Raw genomic sequence first — 19828 nt, 5'->3', positions numbered from 1 at the left:
TTGATAAAAATGTGATACTCAAGAAACAAATCATTTCCATACATAATGAAAGACAGGAAACCTGATTCTTTTGCATTTAAGTCGAAGGTAATGTTAGTTAACTTGCTTAACCACCCTGTTTTATGTTTCCTCCCTTTGCTTTGCTTTAGTTAAAATTTACCTCAAATGACAATCCTTCTTATAAATGCTTTCATAGTATTTATTTTTCTTCTCTAGAAGTGGAGAAAGTTGGATTAGTCTTGTCCTATGGTATTCAAGTAAATTTAGGTGGAGTCTTTGGTTCCGCATTAGGAGAAACCATCAGTCCTTCTGTGTTTCTGGATTTGGGATCAGGCCTCTTATTATTTACTAGCCATGCTGTGAAATACCACACTCTGAATATCAACTTTATAATTTCACCAGTGAAAATATGCGAAGTTTTGCAGAATTTCACTGCTGTTTGGAAAACAAAGAAGGGGCATCACAACAGCCTTGCAGAGCACAGAGTAACACGAATATGCAACAAGCTTGCTCTTAAAGTGGATCACTGTCATCCCCAGTGGCCACTGCCCAATATGGAGAGCACTGAATTCCATCATATTCTTGAGCCTGATGACCATGACTTGATGACTTTGTTTCTCGATCAAATAGAGTATTAATATGTCATACTAAACAGAAGGTTTTTTTCTCAGGGGAGTGTGCATCTCTTAAGATACAAAAATGATTACTGTAAGTTGTGATTTAAATGATATTGGTGAGTTACTACTGTATAATAATATATAATAATGCATTCACACTATAGATAAATATGCTGTAATATGCCATTTGTAAAGAATGGTTCTTAAAAGTGAAAAGAGCATCTATATGACTTGTTTAGATCATTGCAAACTTTATCTTTATTATAAGTATTACAATCTTCATAGGTTGCAGTAGTAATATTTATATTATACTTCCAAAATCTTTCTGTGAATATGACTGAAATATTATTGGATATAACTTTTTAAAAATTAAACATCTATTTTTTTGTTTGTTTTTTGGAATAGCTAGATAGTAGGATAAGCATTTTTCTTAAGATTGTAATCCCAGAAAGCTGTCTTACACCTAACGTATGATATCCTAAGAGATATTAATGACATTTTTATTCTTTCATCTGTAAAACAAGGGTGCTGGAGAAGATTTTTTAAAGCACTTTCCCAGTTCTTACATGTAATAGTTTCACAGTTTTAGCTTTACACATATAAAGGAAATGTGTACCCCTAATTGGATCATGTATTATAATTGTGGGCTTTCCTGGTGGCTCAGACAGTAAAGAATCTGCCTGCAATACTGGAGACCTGGGTTCGATCCCTGGGCTGGGAAGATCCCCTGGAGAAGGGAATACCTACCCACTCCAGTATTCTTTCCTGGAGAATTCCATAGACGGAGGAGCCTGGCAGGCCACAGTCCATATGGCCAATGCTTCATCTGAATTATAACTGTATTATACTATTGGGTGGCTCCAGAGAAGGCAATGGCACCCCACTCCAGTACTGTTGCCTGGAAAATCCCATGGATGGAGGAGCCTGGTAGGCTGCAGTCCATGGGGTCCCTAAGAGTCGGATACGACTGAGCGACTTCACTTTCACTTTCCACTTTCATGTATTGGAGAAGGAAATGGCAACCCACTACAGTGTTCTTGCCTGGAAAATCCCATGAATGCAGAAGCCTGGTAGGCTGCAGCCCATGGAGTCGCTAAGAGTCGGACATGACTGAAGCGACTTAGCAGCAGCAGCAGCAGCATTGGGTGGCTCAGAAAGCTTGCTTGAATTTTTCTGTAAGTTGTTATGGAAAAAATGAGTGAACTTTCTGGCCAACTCAATGCATCAAAAGTTTAATTCAATTTAAAAATCATGTCCACGTAGAAACAAACTGTATTATAGTATACTATTGGGTTACTCAGAAAGTTCATTTGGATTTTTCCATAATATCTTATGGAAAAATCCAAATGAATTTGCTGGCCACCCAATATATCAAAATTTTATTTCATTTTAAAGATCATGTCTATGCAGAAACAAGTCCTGGGTAGTGTTAGCTGAAAAGAACAGGGACGATAGAGTTCATACTGAACATTTCTTTCTCTTGCTTTGTAGGCAGCTTCTTTAACTGTGGACTCTTGTTCTGAGAACCAAGAAGCAGGATACTGCACTGTTAGTAATGTGGCAGTTTCAGATGACTGGTAAGTAAAACTATTAGTTTGATCTTTATTATTAATTAAAATTCAAAATGAAATTATATTTTACAATAATTTTATCATGCTAAGTATTATATAAAAGTTGAAGATATTTTTGTCCTCTCTAAAGGGATTTTCATACTAAACAACAAGAAGTTAATAGTCTACAAAATGTGTAAAAACGGTATAAAAATGAAGTGGTACAGATGAGGATAAAGCTAGAGAAAGGAAAGCTTAACATAGCCTATCCTCTTTCAGAAGGTCCATGAAATAGTTGCATGTGACTGGGGTCCTGCAAGAAGGTTAGGAAAAGGATCCCATCCTCTTTTAAATGTATTTTTGAAAGTTGTATGTGACAATGATTGACAGATATTTTTCACTAGTGCCTGAAGGTGAAATACAATCTTACCTAAAACATAAGTGATTTTTATAGAAATAGTTACAGAGAGAGAAAAAGAAATAGTGATACATCATCCATTTGCTTTAATTGATTTACTCGATTCCTTATTATCTCTGTGGTGAAGGAAAAATGTAATCTGACATTAATATTAACATTGTTACTTCTATTGCATTCTATTTTCCTTCTGATAGTATGCGCCTTCTCAAAAACTTAACATTGTTATATACATCTCATTTGACTAACTGAAAATATTATTTCCACTAGTTTTGTAATTTTCTGTACCCTGAAAAGTCTAACAATCCTGTAGGTATCTGTTTAGAAAACATGCATCTGTAAGTAATGTTTTCCATTGATATGTACTATGTCTTAATATATGCCAGGAAAAGTTACAGTCATCCTTTCTTAAACTAAATATTGTATGGGAATCTACTGCATGGATACTAATATACATGTCTTTCCTTTCTTATTTTCGATTGAAGTATAATTAAGTTACAATGTTGTGCCAATCACATATGTTTCCTTTCTTATGTAGGACTCTGGACGTTCAGCCTAATCGAGTCACAGTTGGTGGTATTAGAGCACTAGAGCCAATCCTTCAGAGGAGAGGACACGTAGAAAGTCATGATTTTGTCGGGTGTATAATGGAGTTTGCAGTCAATGGAAGGCCTCTGGAACCCAGCCAAGCTTTGGCAGCACAAGGGATCCTAGATCAGTATGGCAACCTCATTTCTTACTATTGTAAAGAAAACTGTAACTACCAAAAGTGTGTGATAATTGAGCATCAAAAGATGAAATTATTGTGCTCAAAGCTCCAAAAATACCAAGTGTTTTATGCTGTTTTGAATTTTAAGTATTTCCTTATAGCTGTGAGATTATGGGAAGATATATGCATGTGTGCATGTCTGCATGTATATACTTTACATAGTTGTGAGAAGTATATGAGTTAAGTAAGTAAATCACATAAAAAGGGACCTGGCACATAGTAATATATAAGGGTTAGCAATAATGTGTACAAAATTGATTTGAGAGTAAATAGTTTTACATTTAAATATACTATTCCCTTGGTCTGGCTCTAGACTCAAATAAAGGGAGAAGGCAGATCCCTGCTCTTGAGGAGTTCTTATTCTCTTCAAATTCCTGATTACTAGACTCTAGCGCAGCCATAATTAATGCCTGGCAATATATTATATTCCCCTAATTTACTTTCTCCTTCTTCAGTAGCTATATCATGCCTCTTCTTTACACAAACTTCAGACATCATCTCTTGCATCGTTTTCCCAGCTAATGAATTTGCTTCTTAACTTGCTTAGAAAATTGAGGTGGATAAAAGCAAAACTACCCAAAGCTCATTTCTCCACAGCTGCCCATGCAGCCTGTAGTCCACCCTGTAGCCTATCACTGAATGAATTGCTCCTAATTCTGAAAAGACCAACCCCCCTTTTACACCTAGACTTCATCTCCCCAAACTTTCTTAAAATAACAATCCAGCTTTCTAAACAATGTTTTTCTTATTTCAATTTAGGCTACTATTTCTTCCACTTCATAGTTTTAAAAAACTTTGTTATCCTATTTTCCATTTTTCTTCTATCTTTGTCAAAGTGACCCAAAACCACTGTGTTGCTAAAATCAGTGGTCAAGTCTCCTCTTATTTGAACTTCAGCAACACTGAGAACAACGCTATTAGTTTGTTCACCAGCATATGATACAAAGTTGGTTTTCTACTCTCATTTTTCTCATCTTAACTTCTGTTTTGTATCTGTATTCATTAAGTCATTAAAAAATTTTTAAGTCATTTTATATAATCCTTGGTTTTAAGTACTGTCTCTAAAGCTGGTAACTCTGAAATATTTATCTTAAACCTGACCTCTCCTCTGAACTTTACCCTCATATCTGACAGCATACATAATATCCAAGGTGTATTTCTAACAAGTCTTTCAAACTTAATTTTAAGACTGAACTTCTGACCTTCCTTCCCGACTCCTCCCAAACCCACTCCTTGTATTTTGTCTCATCTCAGATAATAATAACTCAGTCCACGCACTTGGTTCACCACAATTTCTATACCACCTTTGACTCCTCTTTCTGACAAAATGTGGTATGTCAATCCACCAGCAAACAGCTGCTGCTGCTGCTAAGTTGCTTCAGTCGTGTCCGACTCTGTGCGACCCCTTGGACTGCAGCCTACCAGGCTCCTCCATCCATGGGATTTTCCAGGCAAGAGTACTGGAGTGGGGTGCCATTGCCTTCTCCAACCAGCAAACAGAATGAGGCTTAAAAAACAGAAGTCATGTCAGTTCACTATATTTAAAATAGATAATCAACAAGGACCTACTGGATAGCATGAGGAATTCTGCTCAACACTCTAAGATAACCTAAATGGGAAAAAATTTTGAAAAAGAATAGAAATATGTATATCACTGAATCAGTTTGCTATATACCTGAAACTAACACAATATTGTCAATCAACTCTATTCCAATATAAAACAAACAAAGAAAAAATTAAAGAAAATAAAAACAGAAATCAGTTCTTACCCTGACTTATAAGACTGACCTCCCCTTGGTTGACTGACCTCAACCAAAAGGACCTGGAATGTAAAGAGGCATAAAGGCAGTTTATTTGGGATTTTCAGATTGCAGTTTAAGGGTCACAGATTCCAGAGGAGCCCAAAGTAATGTCCCATTGGAAAGAAAATGAACAAGCATTTTGTTTGTTTATTTGGTAGGAGAAAGAACGAAATTAATGCAGGCTTACACAAGTTGCTTATCAAAACTTTGGACTAGAGGGTAAAATTATTCTACACGTCTGATTGGATTCTGGAGCACACCTCATTTGTTACTAGGGGAAAGTGTATTTTCTTTAATCCAGGAAAGGTCTAGTTCTCAGCATTATTCTTTCCTTTTTGCAATTCAGCAACTATTCAGCAGTTTTAATGTAGTGTTCAGCAAAGGTCCAGCATGGACAGCAAGCATGGAAGTCCTCAGGTCACGTCCCAGCCGTGTCTGACATAGTTCTTTTCACATCCTTGTCTTCCTTACCATTATCTACCTCTTCTCCTTGTTCACATCACTGTTCTGACTACATTCAGCCATTTGGTGTTCCTCAAACATGCCAAGGACACTTTCACTTCAGGACTCTCTCACTTGGCTCTTTCCTCTGCCTGGAATGACCTTTGACCAGATATACTTTGCTCTCTCACTTTTAGGACTTCATGAAGACAAATCCTTCCTTCAGTGTCTAACCTCTAACCTAGAGATCCAAGAACATCCCCAAAATATTCCCAGTCCTTCTTCTCTGCCTTAATTTTCCCGCAGAACTTCCTTCTTTCTAAACATACTACACATTTATCTAAAGTTTTTTGTTTGCCTCCCCTACAAGGAAAAAAAAAAGTATTCCATGAACACATGGATTTTTTTCATCATTTTATCTCCATGCTTAGAACCACGTTTGACATGTAGTAGCCATTCAGTAAAGATTAGTTGCATGAGTCATTTAATGGAAGAGCTGGGTACTCAAAAAAACATGTAGCCCTGAGAGCACATGAACCAAAGTGTTTATTTGACCAAGAAGTGTTGCTCAATTAAGAATTACTTAAAAAAAGAAATTACCACCTCTTTCTTTACTGTTTAAGATGTTTGGCTTGATCTTGTCTTTTATGAATGAGGCAGGGCGTATGTTACAAGGCAACTTTTAGTTTGACAAAAAATTGAGTTCATGAAAACTGAACAGGTTAATAAAAGTTTATATGTAATGTTATCAAATTTCTCCCCCTGCCGGCTTTGTGCTCTGTGTCTTTATTCTGATTTTATTTTAGGTGCCCCAGACTAGAAGGCGCTTGTACTCACAGTCCCTGCCAACACGGTGGCACGTGTACAGATTACTGGTCGTGGCAACAGTGTCATTGCAGGGAAGGACTGACTGGGAAATACTGTGAAAAATGTATGCAAGCTATTTTATCTTCCACTGGAAATTCTAATGGCCATACAAAGTATAAATATATGTACCTAAATATGTACTTGAATTAAAAGTATTATGTTTTGATGCTATTGAAAATATTAAATGGGGAATAATTGGTAAAATACGGTGACATGTCCTCAACCCAATTCATGTTCTCAACCCAAAGGAGCATGAAATCCTTTTAGAAATACTTACTAAGTATGTCCTTAGTTTTCATTTTATAAATATATCAGTTAGTTATTTTTGTTTTACCTATATAGGAATGCTTGGAAATGTACAAGACCAGAGCTATATTCAGGATTTGGTTTAATATTATCTACCTTTATGGGATATTTCTCTGATGAACATGTTGTGTTTGATTGAAAAGTAAAAGTACTGAATTGCTGAACACTGAGTTCAAAACATGCAATGGCAATAAAATCTATTATAGTTAAAGGTGATAGTTACATTTTAAATTGGAATTATTGAAATTGGTTTCAAATATTACTTTTCAAATTCTTCTGTTAGTTATTTGTTTCTAAATTGTAATATTATTAATAAGATATTATTGACATTCACGAGTTCATTAGAGAATACTTACTTAGTCACTTCAGTTGTGTCTGACTCTCTGCGAGCCCAAGGACCATGGCCAGCCAGGCCCCTCTGTCCATGGGGTTCTCCAGGCAAGAATACTAGAGTGGGTTGCCATTTCCTTCTCCATTGATGAAGCATGAAGTGACTGAAGTGAAGTCACTCAGTCGTGTCCGACTCTTTGCGACCCCATGGACTGTAGCCCACCAGGCTCCTCCATCCATGGGATTCTCCAGGCAAGAGTACTGGAGTGGGCTGCCTTTTCCTTCTCCATCATTAGAGAATGGAATTCTCTAATTTTGGGCTGTATATGACTAACTCTAATGGAATCTTTTAATAGAATTGCTTTGTTGTCAGATAAGTGGTTACTACCTAAATCATTGCATGTATCTGACCACTTTTTAAGTAGTCATTTGATTCTGCTATGAGAATGAATAAAAATTTATGATTAAGTATATAATCAAAAAGATCTGAGTAGCAGAGGTATGTTTGTGTTTATTTAGGATAAAATCAAAACACAGAAAAAGTGCATTTTCACATGATATTTTTTTAAAGTAATGAGTATTTAGTAAGTAGGAATCTAATTATATTTGGAAAATAAAATGCCACTCACATGAGAAAAGCCTGTGGTTATTTTTAAAAAATTGAGGTATCATTCATACTACATAGTTTACCTTCTTAAAGTGTACCGTTCACTGCTGAAATCTTTTTGAGCTCATTTTCTTCATGTTCTTTCTTTAGATCTGTTAGCTATAACACACTTAAGTACTTCAGAAGTGTAAAGATTTATTAGATTATGAAAATATAATATATATGATAATTATACATGGTCACAAATTAAATCTATGTACTTATTAGTACTAATAAAGTTAGTTGCAAATATGAATGTTTGTTACCTTTCTTTGTTCAAATTTTCCATGTTAGAGACTTTAAAGATTATTCATTTTAGAAACACAGTGAAACTTATCACTAAATTTTTCAACTGTATATTTTTAAAGTGTAAGCTATCTCTCCAGGTATTCATAGTGTATATAGCATGTATCAAATATTTTAATGAATATTTTCTATGAATAATTGTAACAATATGTTTTACATTTCATGGTTCTGACATAGATTTAAGCATTTGAAATCAACTCACACAATAATTCTCAAGTGGCAATTATTTTCTCAGAGGAGGATTAGGGAACACTGATTCCAAATCCTTAATAATTTCATTGTTCGGTTTTATAAATTTTTGTCACCAAAGAAACTGTAAGAAATGCCTGTTGGATGCATTCATGTTTATCTTTCTTTGTTGTCTTTCAGCTATTACCCCAGACACAGCCTTATCATTAGAAGGCAAAGGGCGCTTGGACTACCACATGAGTCAGAATGAGAAGCGGGAATATTTGTTGAGACAGAGCATCCGAGGTGCCATGTTGGAGCCTTTTGGTGTGAACAGTCTGGAAGTAAAATTCAGGACAAGAAGCGAGAATGGCATTTTAATCCATATCCAAGAAAGCAGCAATTACACTACTGTGAAGGTAAGATAAAAGCTAATGGTGACTTCATTTGATTAGACCGCCTGCTGTGTCATGGTTTAAATCACTTCTCCCATAATTTCTATCCTTTTCTTTACAACCCATTAGAGTTCCGACTAATGCTGGGCACTATTCCAATATCATCTATCTTAACTATTCCTCAGGCATTGGCCAGAGTAACAAAGATCTGAATGGTTTGGTTTCTAAACACTTTTGTTTAGAATAGAGACCACTGCTGGGTAGGCCAGTAAAGAAAGAATTTGTTGCAATCTATTTTGCCAGACAAAAATTTATATTGTTTTTAACCCTACTTTAAAACAAAGTAAAACCAAAAGATATGTCTTTGAAATGGAAAAAATAGTTTTTTTCCAAGAATTATTCCAAACACTTATATGTATATATTAATTGGCAGGACAAGAATAAAATTTTTTTTTGAAATTTTCTGCCTTTATTCTGGAACATATTTATATTTGATTCACTATCCATGTAACGCCTGTGAAATTAAATATCTTTGGGATTTATTGTAAGTAAAATTTCAGTTAGCTTCTCCAAATAATTTCTAAATAAATCTCTAAATAAATATTTCTGCAACATTATATTTCATGGTTGATTTATCATTAGGCTTTTTACACATCTTTTTTTTCTCAGCTGTAAATGAGTTATATATATAAAGTATATTATAATTCTGCTCGTAATTTTTATATTACCAGCAGAATTACTAGAATTTATAATAATAAATTCTTAAGAAAACAAACCCATATTTCCTAAATTATTTCTACTTATATATCAATATTTTGAAAATTACTAAAAGCTTAGTTTATAAAGAAAGAAGCAATATACTTAGAAAATTAGCAGGTTCAATTCACATACAATGCTAAAATAAAAACAGACATTCACCTCTAAACTTCAGCCTCTTTATTCTCAAAATTTCTCTCCATCCAGGAGAACTCTGGTTGGTACGTGGCCTCTTGTTTTGTTGCCAAGTCATGTCTGACTATTTTGCAACCCCATGGACTGTAGCCCACCAGGCTCCTCTGTCCATGGGATTTTCCAGGCAAGAATGCTGGAGTGGGTTATTTCCTTCTCCAGGGGATCTTCCCAACCCAGGGATCGAACCCGTGTGTCCTGCATTGTCAGGCACATTTTTTTTTTTTTACTGCCACCAGGAAAGAATGTATATACCTTTAAATATTTAGTACAAAAGGAAATGTTTCTAAGATTCTCATAATTTCCCTGGTCTAGCCATTCCCAACTGGGGGTGATTTTGATTTGGCAAAGCCTGGAAACATTTTTTATTGTCATGGTTATTGGGGGCAGGGGAGAGGGGCAGTACTACCGGCTTCTAGTGGTTGGGAGTCAAATATGCTGCTAAATACCCTTCAGCACACAACACAATACCTCGGAAGAAAGAACCATCCAGTCCGAAAGTCAGTGCTGCTGAGACTGAGAAACTCTGCCCAAATCCAGTTGGAGAATAACTTCAAGTTATAATTTTACCTCCATTATTGAAACAAAGAGCCCAGTTCCAGAAGTAATAGAGTAACTGCAAAACAAAACACCTAAGTCACTGTTTAATGGTATTTGGTGCTTATAGTTTTCATTGAAAAGTGTATTGGAAGTAAAGAAAGCAGTAGACCTGAATATTCTTACAAGAAACATTTTTTATATGCATTGAGAGGCTTTGACATTGAGGTCTGTGCATTATCTGTTCAGCTTCTTCCAAGTCCTCGTGCCATTTAAATGACATATGAAATATTTCTGTATGTTATCTCTTTAAGCCAAGAGATACAAAAACAATGTGCTTGGAGAAATCAGAGACAGAATATTTTTCTTCCTCAAGGAAGAAGCTGAATGTCAGGATCCATTTTTACCACCATAAAAATCTTGCATTTCCAACAGGACAGCAGCATGCAACTTCTCCAGATTTTGTTACATTGGTAGCAAGCACTTGGAGATTTCTTTTCTTCCTGAAGGGAAATTGAATCAAAATAATGACTAATGCAGGCCATTCACATTTCCTTTGTATGAAAATTTTGAAAGGTAGCTTTTCAGAGATTAAGGGGTTTGGCAGGTAGAGTAAATAGATTAGGAAAAAACAACAACAACAACAACAACAGTGATTAAGGAGAACTGAACAGACAGGAAGAGAATGACTGTTGTAAGCAGGCAAGTTACTTGGATGACAGGAATACGATCTGCTTATCCGGGTGAGGAAGCTAGTTAGAATGTACTGTTACTTATCAATTAGTTTATCAGTGACCACCGGTCCTGGTTTTCTTCTTTCCTTTTTGGCTCAGTTTCTGACAGTTGCTTTCTCTCTCTCTTTCTTTCTTTATTCAGATTTAAAAAAAAAAAAAAAAGAGGAAAGAAAGAAACTAAGGAGAGAAAAATTCAGAGAGAAAAACAAAAGAAAAACATTCTTATGTATCATAGGTTTTACACTGTATTTAAAGTGTTTCACATATGTCTCTTCTTTCCCCTCACTTGATTTATCTCCTTATTTGGAAATGTAATAATGCTAGGCGATGGACTTTGTATCTACTCCAAATCATTCTGGTTTGGGTATATAGTTTGCTTGTTTTTGTTTAGAAGTAGGGCCGGGTATGCTGTACAGACTTGGGATGATTCCAAGCCCTATAGAGTCAAAAATAAGTAAATAAATGAGCAAATGAATCAATGAATAAATAAAACCAAGCAAAAAATGCACATGATATTTTGACAGCTAGGGTGGATGGAAGAGTTAGGTAGAGTGTTATTGGGGAGAGGTAGAACATGAAGAATGTTGTAATGGAAACATAGATTCTTATTCATCCTACTCCACACATGGTGTGTTCCATGGACCTTTTCACCAGAAATTGGTCAAATGAAATAATGACAGGTTGTGATCAATTAGGAGAGAAACATGAAGCTTAGAGAAGTCTTTTCGGAAGGCTTCTTTCCAAAAAGGACCCTGGCTAGAACCTAAGATGAATTGCTATACTTCCTGTGTGTTTCATGAGACTTTGTCCATTTGATGATATTACTGTCATTTAACCACAATTTTCTTTTTTTTTTTTTTTTTTGTCCTGGGTTCAGTATGGGATATATTATTATCTGGAGAAACAGCTTTAATAAAATATTTCATTATGAATAATGTATGTAAATGTGTTAGGCATACTTTCCACAAAGTAAAAATGAACTCATTTTTAGTTCTACCAGATGTGTTTGTTGCATGTAGAAATAACATTTGATCTGAGTGACAAAATAAACGGATCCATCCTTTCATTCCTGTCATTTGATGCTCAGTGCCACTTTATCCTCTGGCAGTAGTGACGGGATTATGCTCTTTTCATCCTGCTTATAAATTATTCCATTTTCTAAGTGTCTACTTAGAAAACTGGAAACCTGGGAGCTGGAAACTGGAGTAAGAGCCTCCTGTTACCCAATGTTCTATTGGGCAAAGTAAAAGAAACCAAATATTCCTTAGATAAATATTAAAAGACAGCCAAAATAAAGACTTTCCCAGACACCTCATTATTAAGAACTCACCCTTTATTCATCACACTTGTCATCTCAATAAATGATATAAATAATAAGCATGATTAAAAAAAAAAAAATTCCAGTGTGTAATAGATGACAGGTAAAACAATGTATTTATGCTTTTACTTTTCCAACTATGCTTCATTTTTAGTTACGCACTGATTTCTCTTTTTGGATATAGTTTTAGTATTTTTTGATAGCTGTGGGCCATTTAGTAAACAATTTTTTTAACTTGCAATTGCAATTAAAAAAGAAGTAATCATAAAAATGTGTGATTTACCTATCCTAAGAGGAGTATTCACCCTATTATTATCTCACTTGTGTTCTGGAAAATGAATATATACATCTTGAAAAACTAGTTATAAATATAAGAATACCCTGAAAATTATCAAATGTGAACCTATTAAAGGTGAAGGTACATGTTACTTAAAATTGTAAAGTCAATATAAGTAAATATACTCTCATACAGCCAGACTCAAGTATTCTCTCTGCTTTAAGTTGATCAGTGTCTTAGTTTCTTTATACTTCTGCTTTTATTTAAGCATATCATAGTTTAATTCTACATTATTTTTAATATGTTTTACAGATTAAGAATGGCAAAGTACATTTTACATCAGATGCCGGAATTGCGGGCAAAGTGGAGAGAAATATTCCTGAGGTCTATGTTGCTGATGGCCACTGGCATACTTTCCTAATTGGGAAAAATGGAACAGCCACAGTGTTGTCCGTTGACAGAATTCATAACAGAGACATCATTCACCCTACTCAGGATTTTGGTGGCCTGGACGTGCTCACTATATCTCTTGGAGGAATTCCTCCCAATCAAGCTCATCGAGATGCTCAAACAGGTAAATGCTTGTGCTGAGTGGAGGCACAAAAGAAAGGTAAAATTGTTCCTATAAAAGTAGCTAGATGCCTGATAACATCCTTTAGGAATACTCCCTAGAGAAGGGAATGAAAACCCACTCCAGCATTCTCACCTGGAGAATTCCATGGACAGAGGAACCTGGCGGGCTACAGTCCATGGGGTCGCAAAGAGTCGGATACGACTGAGCGATTGACACGTCCACTTTTACTTTTCAAGACCATCATAAATATCTTTAGAAGGTTAGTAATAAATTATTGGCCATCACTTTCTTTAGCCATTTTCTACCAAGTTCATAATTCAGTCCAGGATGTTTTGATCCTTTCCTTGTGCACTGAACATTTATTTATACATTCATTCATTTACTCATTCATTTGTGCATTCACACAACAGATATTTACAGAGCCCTGTAGGTACTTGGCGTGAACTACAATGATGGACTCTTTCCATAGAATGCATGCTCCTGTAAGGAAGACACACATCAATCAAGTCGTTACACAAGGAAATATATTATTTTAACCTATGATAAATGATGTGAGGAAGAACATAGAATTCTAAGAGATTGCCAAAAAGGGAGAAAGGGAGACTTCTCTGGAAACTGACATGAAAATGAGGATGGGAGGGAATGAAAAATTAATTTGTATTGATGAGAACGAAAGGGGGAAAAATAGATTGTCAGGATCACAGAACCCACAACACTGAGGACTGATGTCACCAATAAAGATGAAGTTGGAGAACGACAGGTCTTCTAGAGCATGTGGCAATCTTGATCTCATTCTTGGAACAGTAAGAAGTTAATCACAGGAGTATCAAAATTACTGAAAAATACCTGAAAAATTAATCATAGAATATCAAAATTAGCAGTGATAGTAAAGATCTTTTGGGTTACACTCTGGAAAGTGTATGGGAGAAGGACAAGAGGGGACTTGGATAAATTAGCTGGAAGATACTGCAGTGATCTAGCCAATGTATCTTGTGAGGATTGACTATGTGGTGGCAGGAGATTTACAAGAAGGAGATAAGGAATAATATCAGGAATGAAAGTCAAATAAAATGTTAATGATTTTGATAAAATTCAGAGAGGTTTCTGACCTTCCAACTAGAAGAAGGGTAGTGCCACTACGAGAGAAAACTGCAGAATGGTACAAAAATAAGCACATCTATCAGGAACATCAAGATTTTGGTTTGGGGTTCTCTGAGTTTGGAGCACCTTTGAGAAAGGCCTTTGGGTTGATGTGCTAGAAATCCAGAGTAGACCAGTTGGAGATACATCTTTAGGAATTACTAGTGTCAAGCAGCCGGAGAAGGCTATGGCACCCCACTCCAGTACTCTTGCCTGGAAAATCCCACGGATGGAGGAGCCTGGTGGGCTGCAGTCCATGGGGTTGCTAAGAGTCGGACACGACTGAGCAACCTCACTTTCACTTTTCACTTTCCTGCATTGGAGAAGGAAATGGCAACCCACTCCAGTGTTCTTGCCTGGAGGATCCCAGGGACGGGGGAGCCTGGTGGGCTGCCATCTATGGGGTCGCACAGAGTCGGACATGACTGAAGCGACTTAGCAGCAGCAGCAGCAGCAGTGTCAAGCAGGTAACTGAAGTACTGGGCGTGGATGTGATAAGCAAATGTGAGGGTGTAGACTGAAAAGAAAGCCTAAGGCCTTACCTTGAGTAAATCTAAGAGTCAGTGGTTGTTTAGTAGAAAATGAGACAGAAAGGGGACTAACTCATAGAAAGAAAACCAGGAGAGTAGGAACAAAAGCAGATGTCCCAGGAGCTTATGGAAATGGGAGGGATGTGACACTAGGTTGGAATGATGCATCAAGTAAAAGGAAAATTGACAAATGCATGACCGAGTAATGTAGTCAAAGCATGAAAGTTAAAGCCCACATCATGATTAGTTCTTACATGTTTAACTTGTTTTAGAATACGGACGCTAATTCATTTGGATGTTGTAAGAAAATAAGCCAATGTAAAGCACGCCCTTTTGTGAGTGGCAAGATATATTCTTGAACTCTGTGACTGGAGTGTTAGCAGTATTAGCACACAAATATTTGTCTAATAAAGTCTTTCTCAAACATTTTTTTTTTTTTTTAAATCACCATCACCTAAAGAGCTGTTTTAGACCTTGTTTCCGAATCCCTGCCATCACTCCAGTATGAAATGTTAATGCTACAGGTATATTCTATATCTGCCCTCTGGAAGCCCACAAGCCATGGTAATGGCTAAGATTTTTCTTTTGTTCCTCAGGAACTTATGTTCAGCTCCTTGGGAGCAATATCACCTCCATTAAAACCACAAGAGCTAATGATTGACGTTATAGGCCTATTTTGGTTCTTTTAAAGTATTTTTAAATTAAAATTTATTTGTATGTAATTCCTTGTATATAAACTGTAAAAATAAAAGCAATAGATGACTGGATGAAAGGAGAGATAAACGAAAACTCAGCCTGTTCGAGCCCTTCCTAAATCTTCAAAAAGAGCAGGATCCCATCTATCTGCTCCACCTTTTGGTCATGGCAGTCTTACGCATCTTGCCAACTTACATCTAACAGGCACAGATTTATTGCCTTACAACTGGAGGATGGCTGGGAGGTTGTGGTTTCTCAACTCCCATGATGTGATTGCAGAGCTTCCCTTTGCCAGATGAGTGGAGCCTTTTAAGCGTTTGGTTTTCCCTGAAACACCTTACAGCTCCTTCTTGGCCCTGCAGGGTTTGATGGCTGCATCGCTTCCATGCTGTACGGTGGAGAGAGTCTTCCTTTCAGTGGCAAACACAGCCTGGCCTCCATTTCTAAGACGGATCCCTCTGTGAAGATTGGCTGCCGCGGCCCGAACATCTGTGCTAGCAACCCGTGCTGGGGAGACCTGCTGTGCATCAACCAGTGGTACGCGTACAAGTGCGTGCCCCCCGGGGACTGCGCCTCCCACCCGTGCCAGAACGGGGGCAGCTGTGAGCCAGGCCTGCACTCCGGCTTCACCTGTAGCTGCCCAGAGTCGCACACAGGGAGGACATGTGAGATGGTGGTGGCCTGTCTGGGCGTCTCCTGTCCTCTGGGGAGGGTGTGCAAGGCTGGAAGCCCCGGAGGCCACATCTGTGTCCTGAGTCCGGGCCCCGAGGAGATCTCCCTGCCCCTGTGGGCTGTGCCCGCCATCGTGGGCAGCTGTGCCACCGTCCTGGCCCTCCTGGTCTTGAGCCTGATCCTGTGTAATCAGTGCAGGGGCAAGAAGGCCAACAATCCCAAAGAGGAGAAGAAGCCGAAGGAGAAGAAGAAAAAGGGAAGTGAGAACGTTGCTTTCGATGACCCAGACAACATCCCTCCCTATGGGGAGGACATGACCGTGAGAAAACAGCCCGAAGGGAACCCGAAGCCAGACATCATTGAGAGGGAAAACCCCTATCTCATCTACGATGAGACCGATCTTCCCCACAACTCAGAAACCATCCCCAGTGCCCCTCTGGCTTCACCTGAGCAGGAAATAGAGCATTATGACATCGACAATGCCAGCAGCATCGCCCCTTCGGACGCAGACATCATTCAACACTACAAGCAGTTCCGCAGCCACACCCCGAAATTTTCCATCCAGAGGCATAGCCCCCTGGGCTTTGCCAGGCAGTCCCCCATGCCCTTGGGAGCCAGCAGCTTGACGTACCAGCCTTCCTACAGTCAAGGTTTGAGATCCAGTTCCCTTAGTCACTCGGCTTGCCCGACTCCCAACCCTCTGTCTCGACACAGTCCAGCCCCTTTCTCCAAGTCCTCCACTTTCTACAGGAACAGCCCGGCCAGGGAACTGCATCTCCCTATGAGGGATGGAAATACTTTGGAGATGCATGGTGATGCGTGCCAGCCCGGCATTTTCAACTATGCCACGAGGCTGGGAAGGAGAAGCAAGAGTCCTCAAGCCATGGCATCGCATGGCTCTAGACCGGGGAGTCGCCTGAAGCAGCCCACTGGGCAGATCCCTCTGGAATCTTCTCCACCAGTAGGGCTCTCCATTGAAGAGGTGGAGAGGCTCAACACGCCTCGCCCCAGAAACCCAAGTATCTGCAGTGCAGATCACGGGAGGTCTTCTTCAGAAGAGGACTGCAGAAGACCCCTGTCCAGAACGCGGAATCCAGCCGATGGCATCCCGGCTCCAGAATCTTCTTCTGATAGTGACTCGCACGAGTCTTTCACTTGCTCAGAAATGGAGTATGACAGGGAAAAGCCCATGGTATATACTTCCAGGATGCCCAAATTATCTCAAGTCAATGAATCAGATGCAGATGATGAAGATAATTACGGAGCCAGACTGAAGCCTAGAAGGTACCATGGCCGCAGGGCTGAGGGGGGACCTGTGGGCACACAGGCAGCAACGCCGGGGGTTGCTGACAACACACTGCCCTTGAAGCTTGGGCAGCAAGCAGGGAATTTCAACTGGGACAACCTTTTGAACTGGGGCCCTGGCTTTGGCCATTATGTAGATGTTTTTAAAGATTTGGCATCTCTTCCAGAAAAAGCAGCAGCTAATGAAGAAGGCAAAGGTGGGACAACTAAGCCAGCTCCCAAAGATGGGGAGGCAGAACAGTATGTGTGAACTCTGCGTACTGGCATTATAAAAATATAAAAAAACAAGAGACAGACCATCGTAAGGTTGCCCACTAGGGTGGGTCACGTTTGCAAAAGAGGCCAGTAGGGACTGGTTGTTGGAGGGAAAGTTAAAAATAATAACCACAATGCTGCTGAAACAGACTCAAAACAACTCTTTTAATTTAAATATGCTTGGTTAAATTTCTTTGCCTGCATGCATTGTATTTTGTAACTAGTTATGTGGCATGCAGCATTTGGAAAGTTTTTTTCCCTTATTTACCAGTGTTTGATTTGTGACTTTTGAAATGAATACCGTTGCTAAAATGAACTCGTGCTTTAACCTTGGGTATGTGTATTGTTTCCATTGTATTATTATTGTCATGTTTTGCATTGCAAGATCCTCGAGGTTTAACCCATCTTTGTAAAGTGTAGAAAGAGCCCTCCTATCCTTAAATGAAAGACTAAGTATTAACACTTTTCAGAACTATAGATTCTGTATTCAATGTTGCTCTGAAATGTCTGAATAATTGAATGTTTTTCATGACAGTGGGTACTAAAATTAAGTCATTTTGTTCAGCACTTTAGGACTTTATTTTTTACAAAGTTTTGTTAAAAATTCTGAAACGTTTTTGTAAACAGTTTTGGTCTTCAGACTTTCATCAGGCTTCCACTTGGAACAAAATGATCGCATGTTGTCACCAGGACACTGCCGCTCTCCTGTAAGGAATGAGGTCCTAGCAGCACTTCTCAGAGACATTTTTTAAAGTTATTTATTGAAAAATATTCTATGCTTTTAAAATTTTAAAGAATTGACCTAAAGAAAGCCTATAATTGGACTTAGTTTTCAACCATTTAACATTTACCCCAAGTACCCAGTTTTTATAATTTATATAAAGTCAAATTTCAACATGTCTTACTTTCTGTCATTTTGTAGATCCTTTTTTTTTTTTTTTAATACCATGTAAAAACTTTTCTTTTTTTACACCGAAGCTGTGTTTTTGATACTGATATTTTCCTATGCTGAATATTTTTCTTACTTTCAGGGAAGGTAAGAAAATACTTTTTTTTACATTGTTACTTATGTAACGTTCATATTTTTCACAGTTTGATATTTGTAACATACTGTATGCTTTCTACTTTTAAATGCCAACAATAGAATTAAAATATTTATTTAAAATACTTTGCATTCATAGAGTAATTTTAATTTTTCATTTTCCCAGACTCTTTCCATGCCCAATTGAGAAAAGTCTTCACTTGTCAATAGGGTATGGCAAGTTGAATGATATATGGGCAACATCATTTTCTTTTTAAAAACATGAATATGGATGATTGCCAGAACAGATATTTTAAGGTTGCTTTAGTGCATTCCTACCTGTCAGAGTTCTTGGACTTCCCTAGAGCCTAATGAGTCTAGACTAAGTTGGGTCTTAGGAGACTGTCTTTGTTATGAACCTGGTTTAAGCATTCTGGCAATAAATGCTTGGAAGTTCCCAGTAGAGCATGTTCACTAAAGGCCAGCTTTCAACCAGGCCTATAATAATAGAAGAGGCAATGAATTAAAGCTAATTATGGAAAAATGTCTGGGTCTCATTTTCTCCAAGGATTCAACTCCAAATTTTCTATACCCAGTGGTGGTTAGGAAGAATGACAGTGAAAACTCTGCTTATGCATACCTGTCTTTAATTTATTGATCATTCTGCTGCATAAATTCTAAACAAATTTTACATGCTATCTTAGCCAAAACAAACCCCTATTTTCATTTAGTCACCCATGAGTGAAACAATCCAGGTGAAGAGACGAGCCTAGAACAAACCCACGGGTGTATAAATAGCTGTATCTGAAATAACAGGACTTCTGCAAATTATGTCACAACCTCAGAACTTTTTGTAATTAAATACCTGTCCCATACCTAATATTTGCTGAGAATATTATCCTCTCCCACTGGCTGTCTCTTACTGAATAGAAATTTTAACAATCTGTAAAAGGTTTTAGTATATAAAATATGGACAAGCCTTTAGTAAATAAAATATTTTAATAATAACAACAGATTGAGATATGTACCAGAATTATTTTGTTATTTAATAATGTTGAGATGATTATTTTTCTTCAAGTAGAAAATAAAATGTTAATATAACCTAAATTATAATATTCATATAACATGATTTTGGGACTAAGTGTAAGATGTTAATCTAATTTGGGGCAATTTTTTGTCACCTGGGATGAGCCAACATGTTTTAGTATT

General features: G+C 37.6%; 1 protein-coding gene across 2 annotated transcripts in view; it reads left to right on the top strand.

Annotated features, from left to right (window-relative positions):
• The window catches only part of FAT4 (FAT atypical cadherin 4), a 184291-nt gene that overhangs the window by 158397 nt on the left and 6066 nt on the right, over positions 1 to 19828 (top strand). Inside the window, exons 12-17 of one of the 2 annotated variants that reach the window (XM_061384234.1) lie at positions 2109 to 2194; positions 3121 to 3300; positions 6401 to 6525; positions 8419 to 8636; positions 12739 to 13000; positions 15729 to 19630. In XM_061384234.1, coding sequence (XP_061240218.1) covers positions 2109 to 2194; positions 3121 to 3300; positions 6401 to 6525; positions 8419 to 8636; positions 12739 to 13000; positions 15729 to 17593 — 2736 coding nt within the window. In that variant the 3' untranslated portion in view covers positions 17594 to 19630. Of the gene's footprint in view, positions 1 to 2108; positions 2195 to 3120; positions 3301 to 6400; positions 6526 to 8418; positions 8637 to 12738; positions 13001 to 15728; positions 19631 to 19828 lie in introns of those variants that run through there. The other variant, XM_061384235.1, reaches the window with a different exon arrangement.

The sequence above is a fragment of the Bos javanicus genome, chromosome 17 (assembly GCF_032452875.1).
Source record: "Bos javanicus breed banteng chromosome 17, ARS-OSU_banteng_1.0, whole genome shotgun sequence".
NCBI classification, from domain to species: Eukaryota; Metazoa; Chordata; class Mammalia; order Artiodactyla; family Bovidae; genus Bos; species Bos javanicus.
The sequence above is the reverse complement of the archived record's forward strand: the minus strand, read 5'-3'. Positions and strand labels throughout refer to the sequence as shown.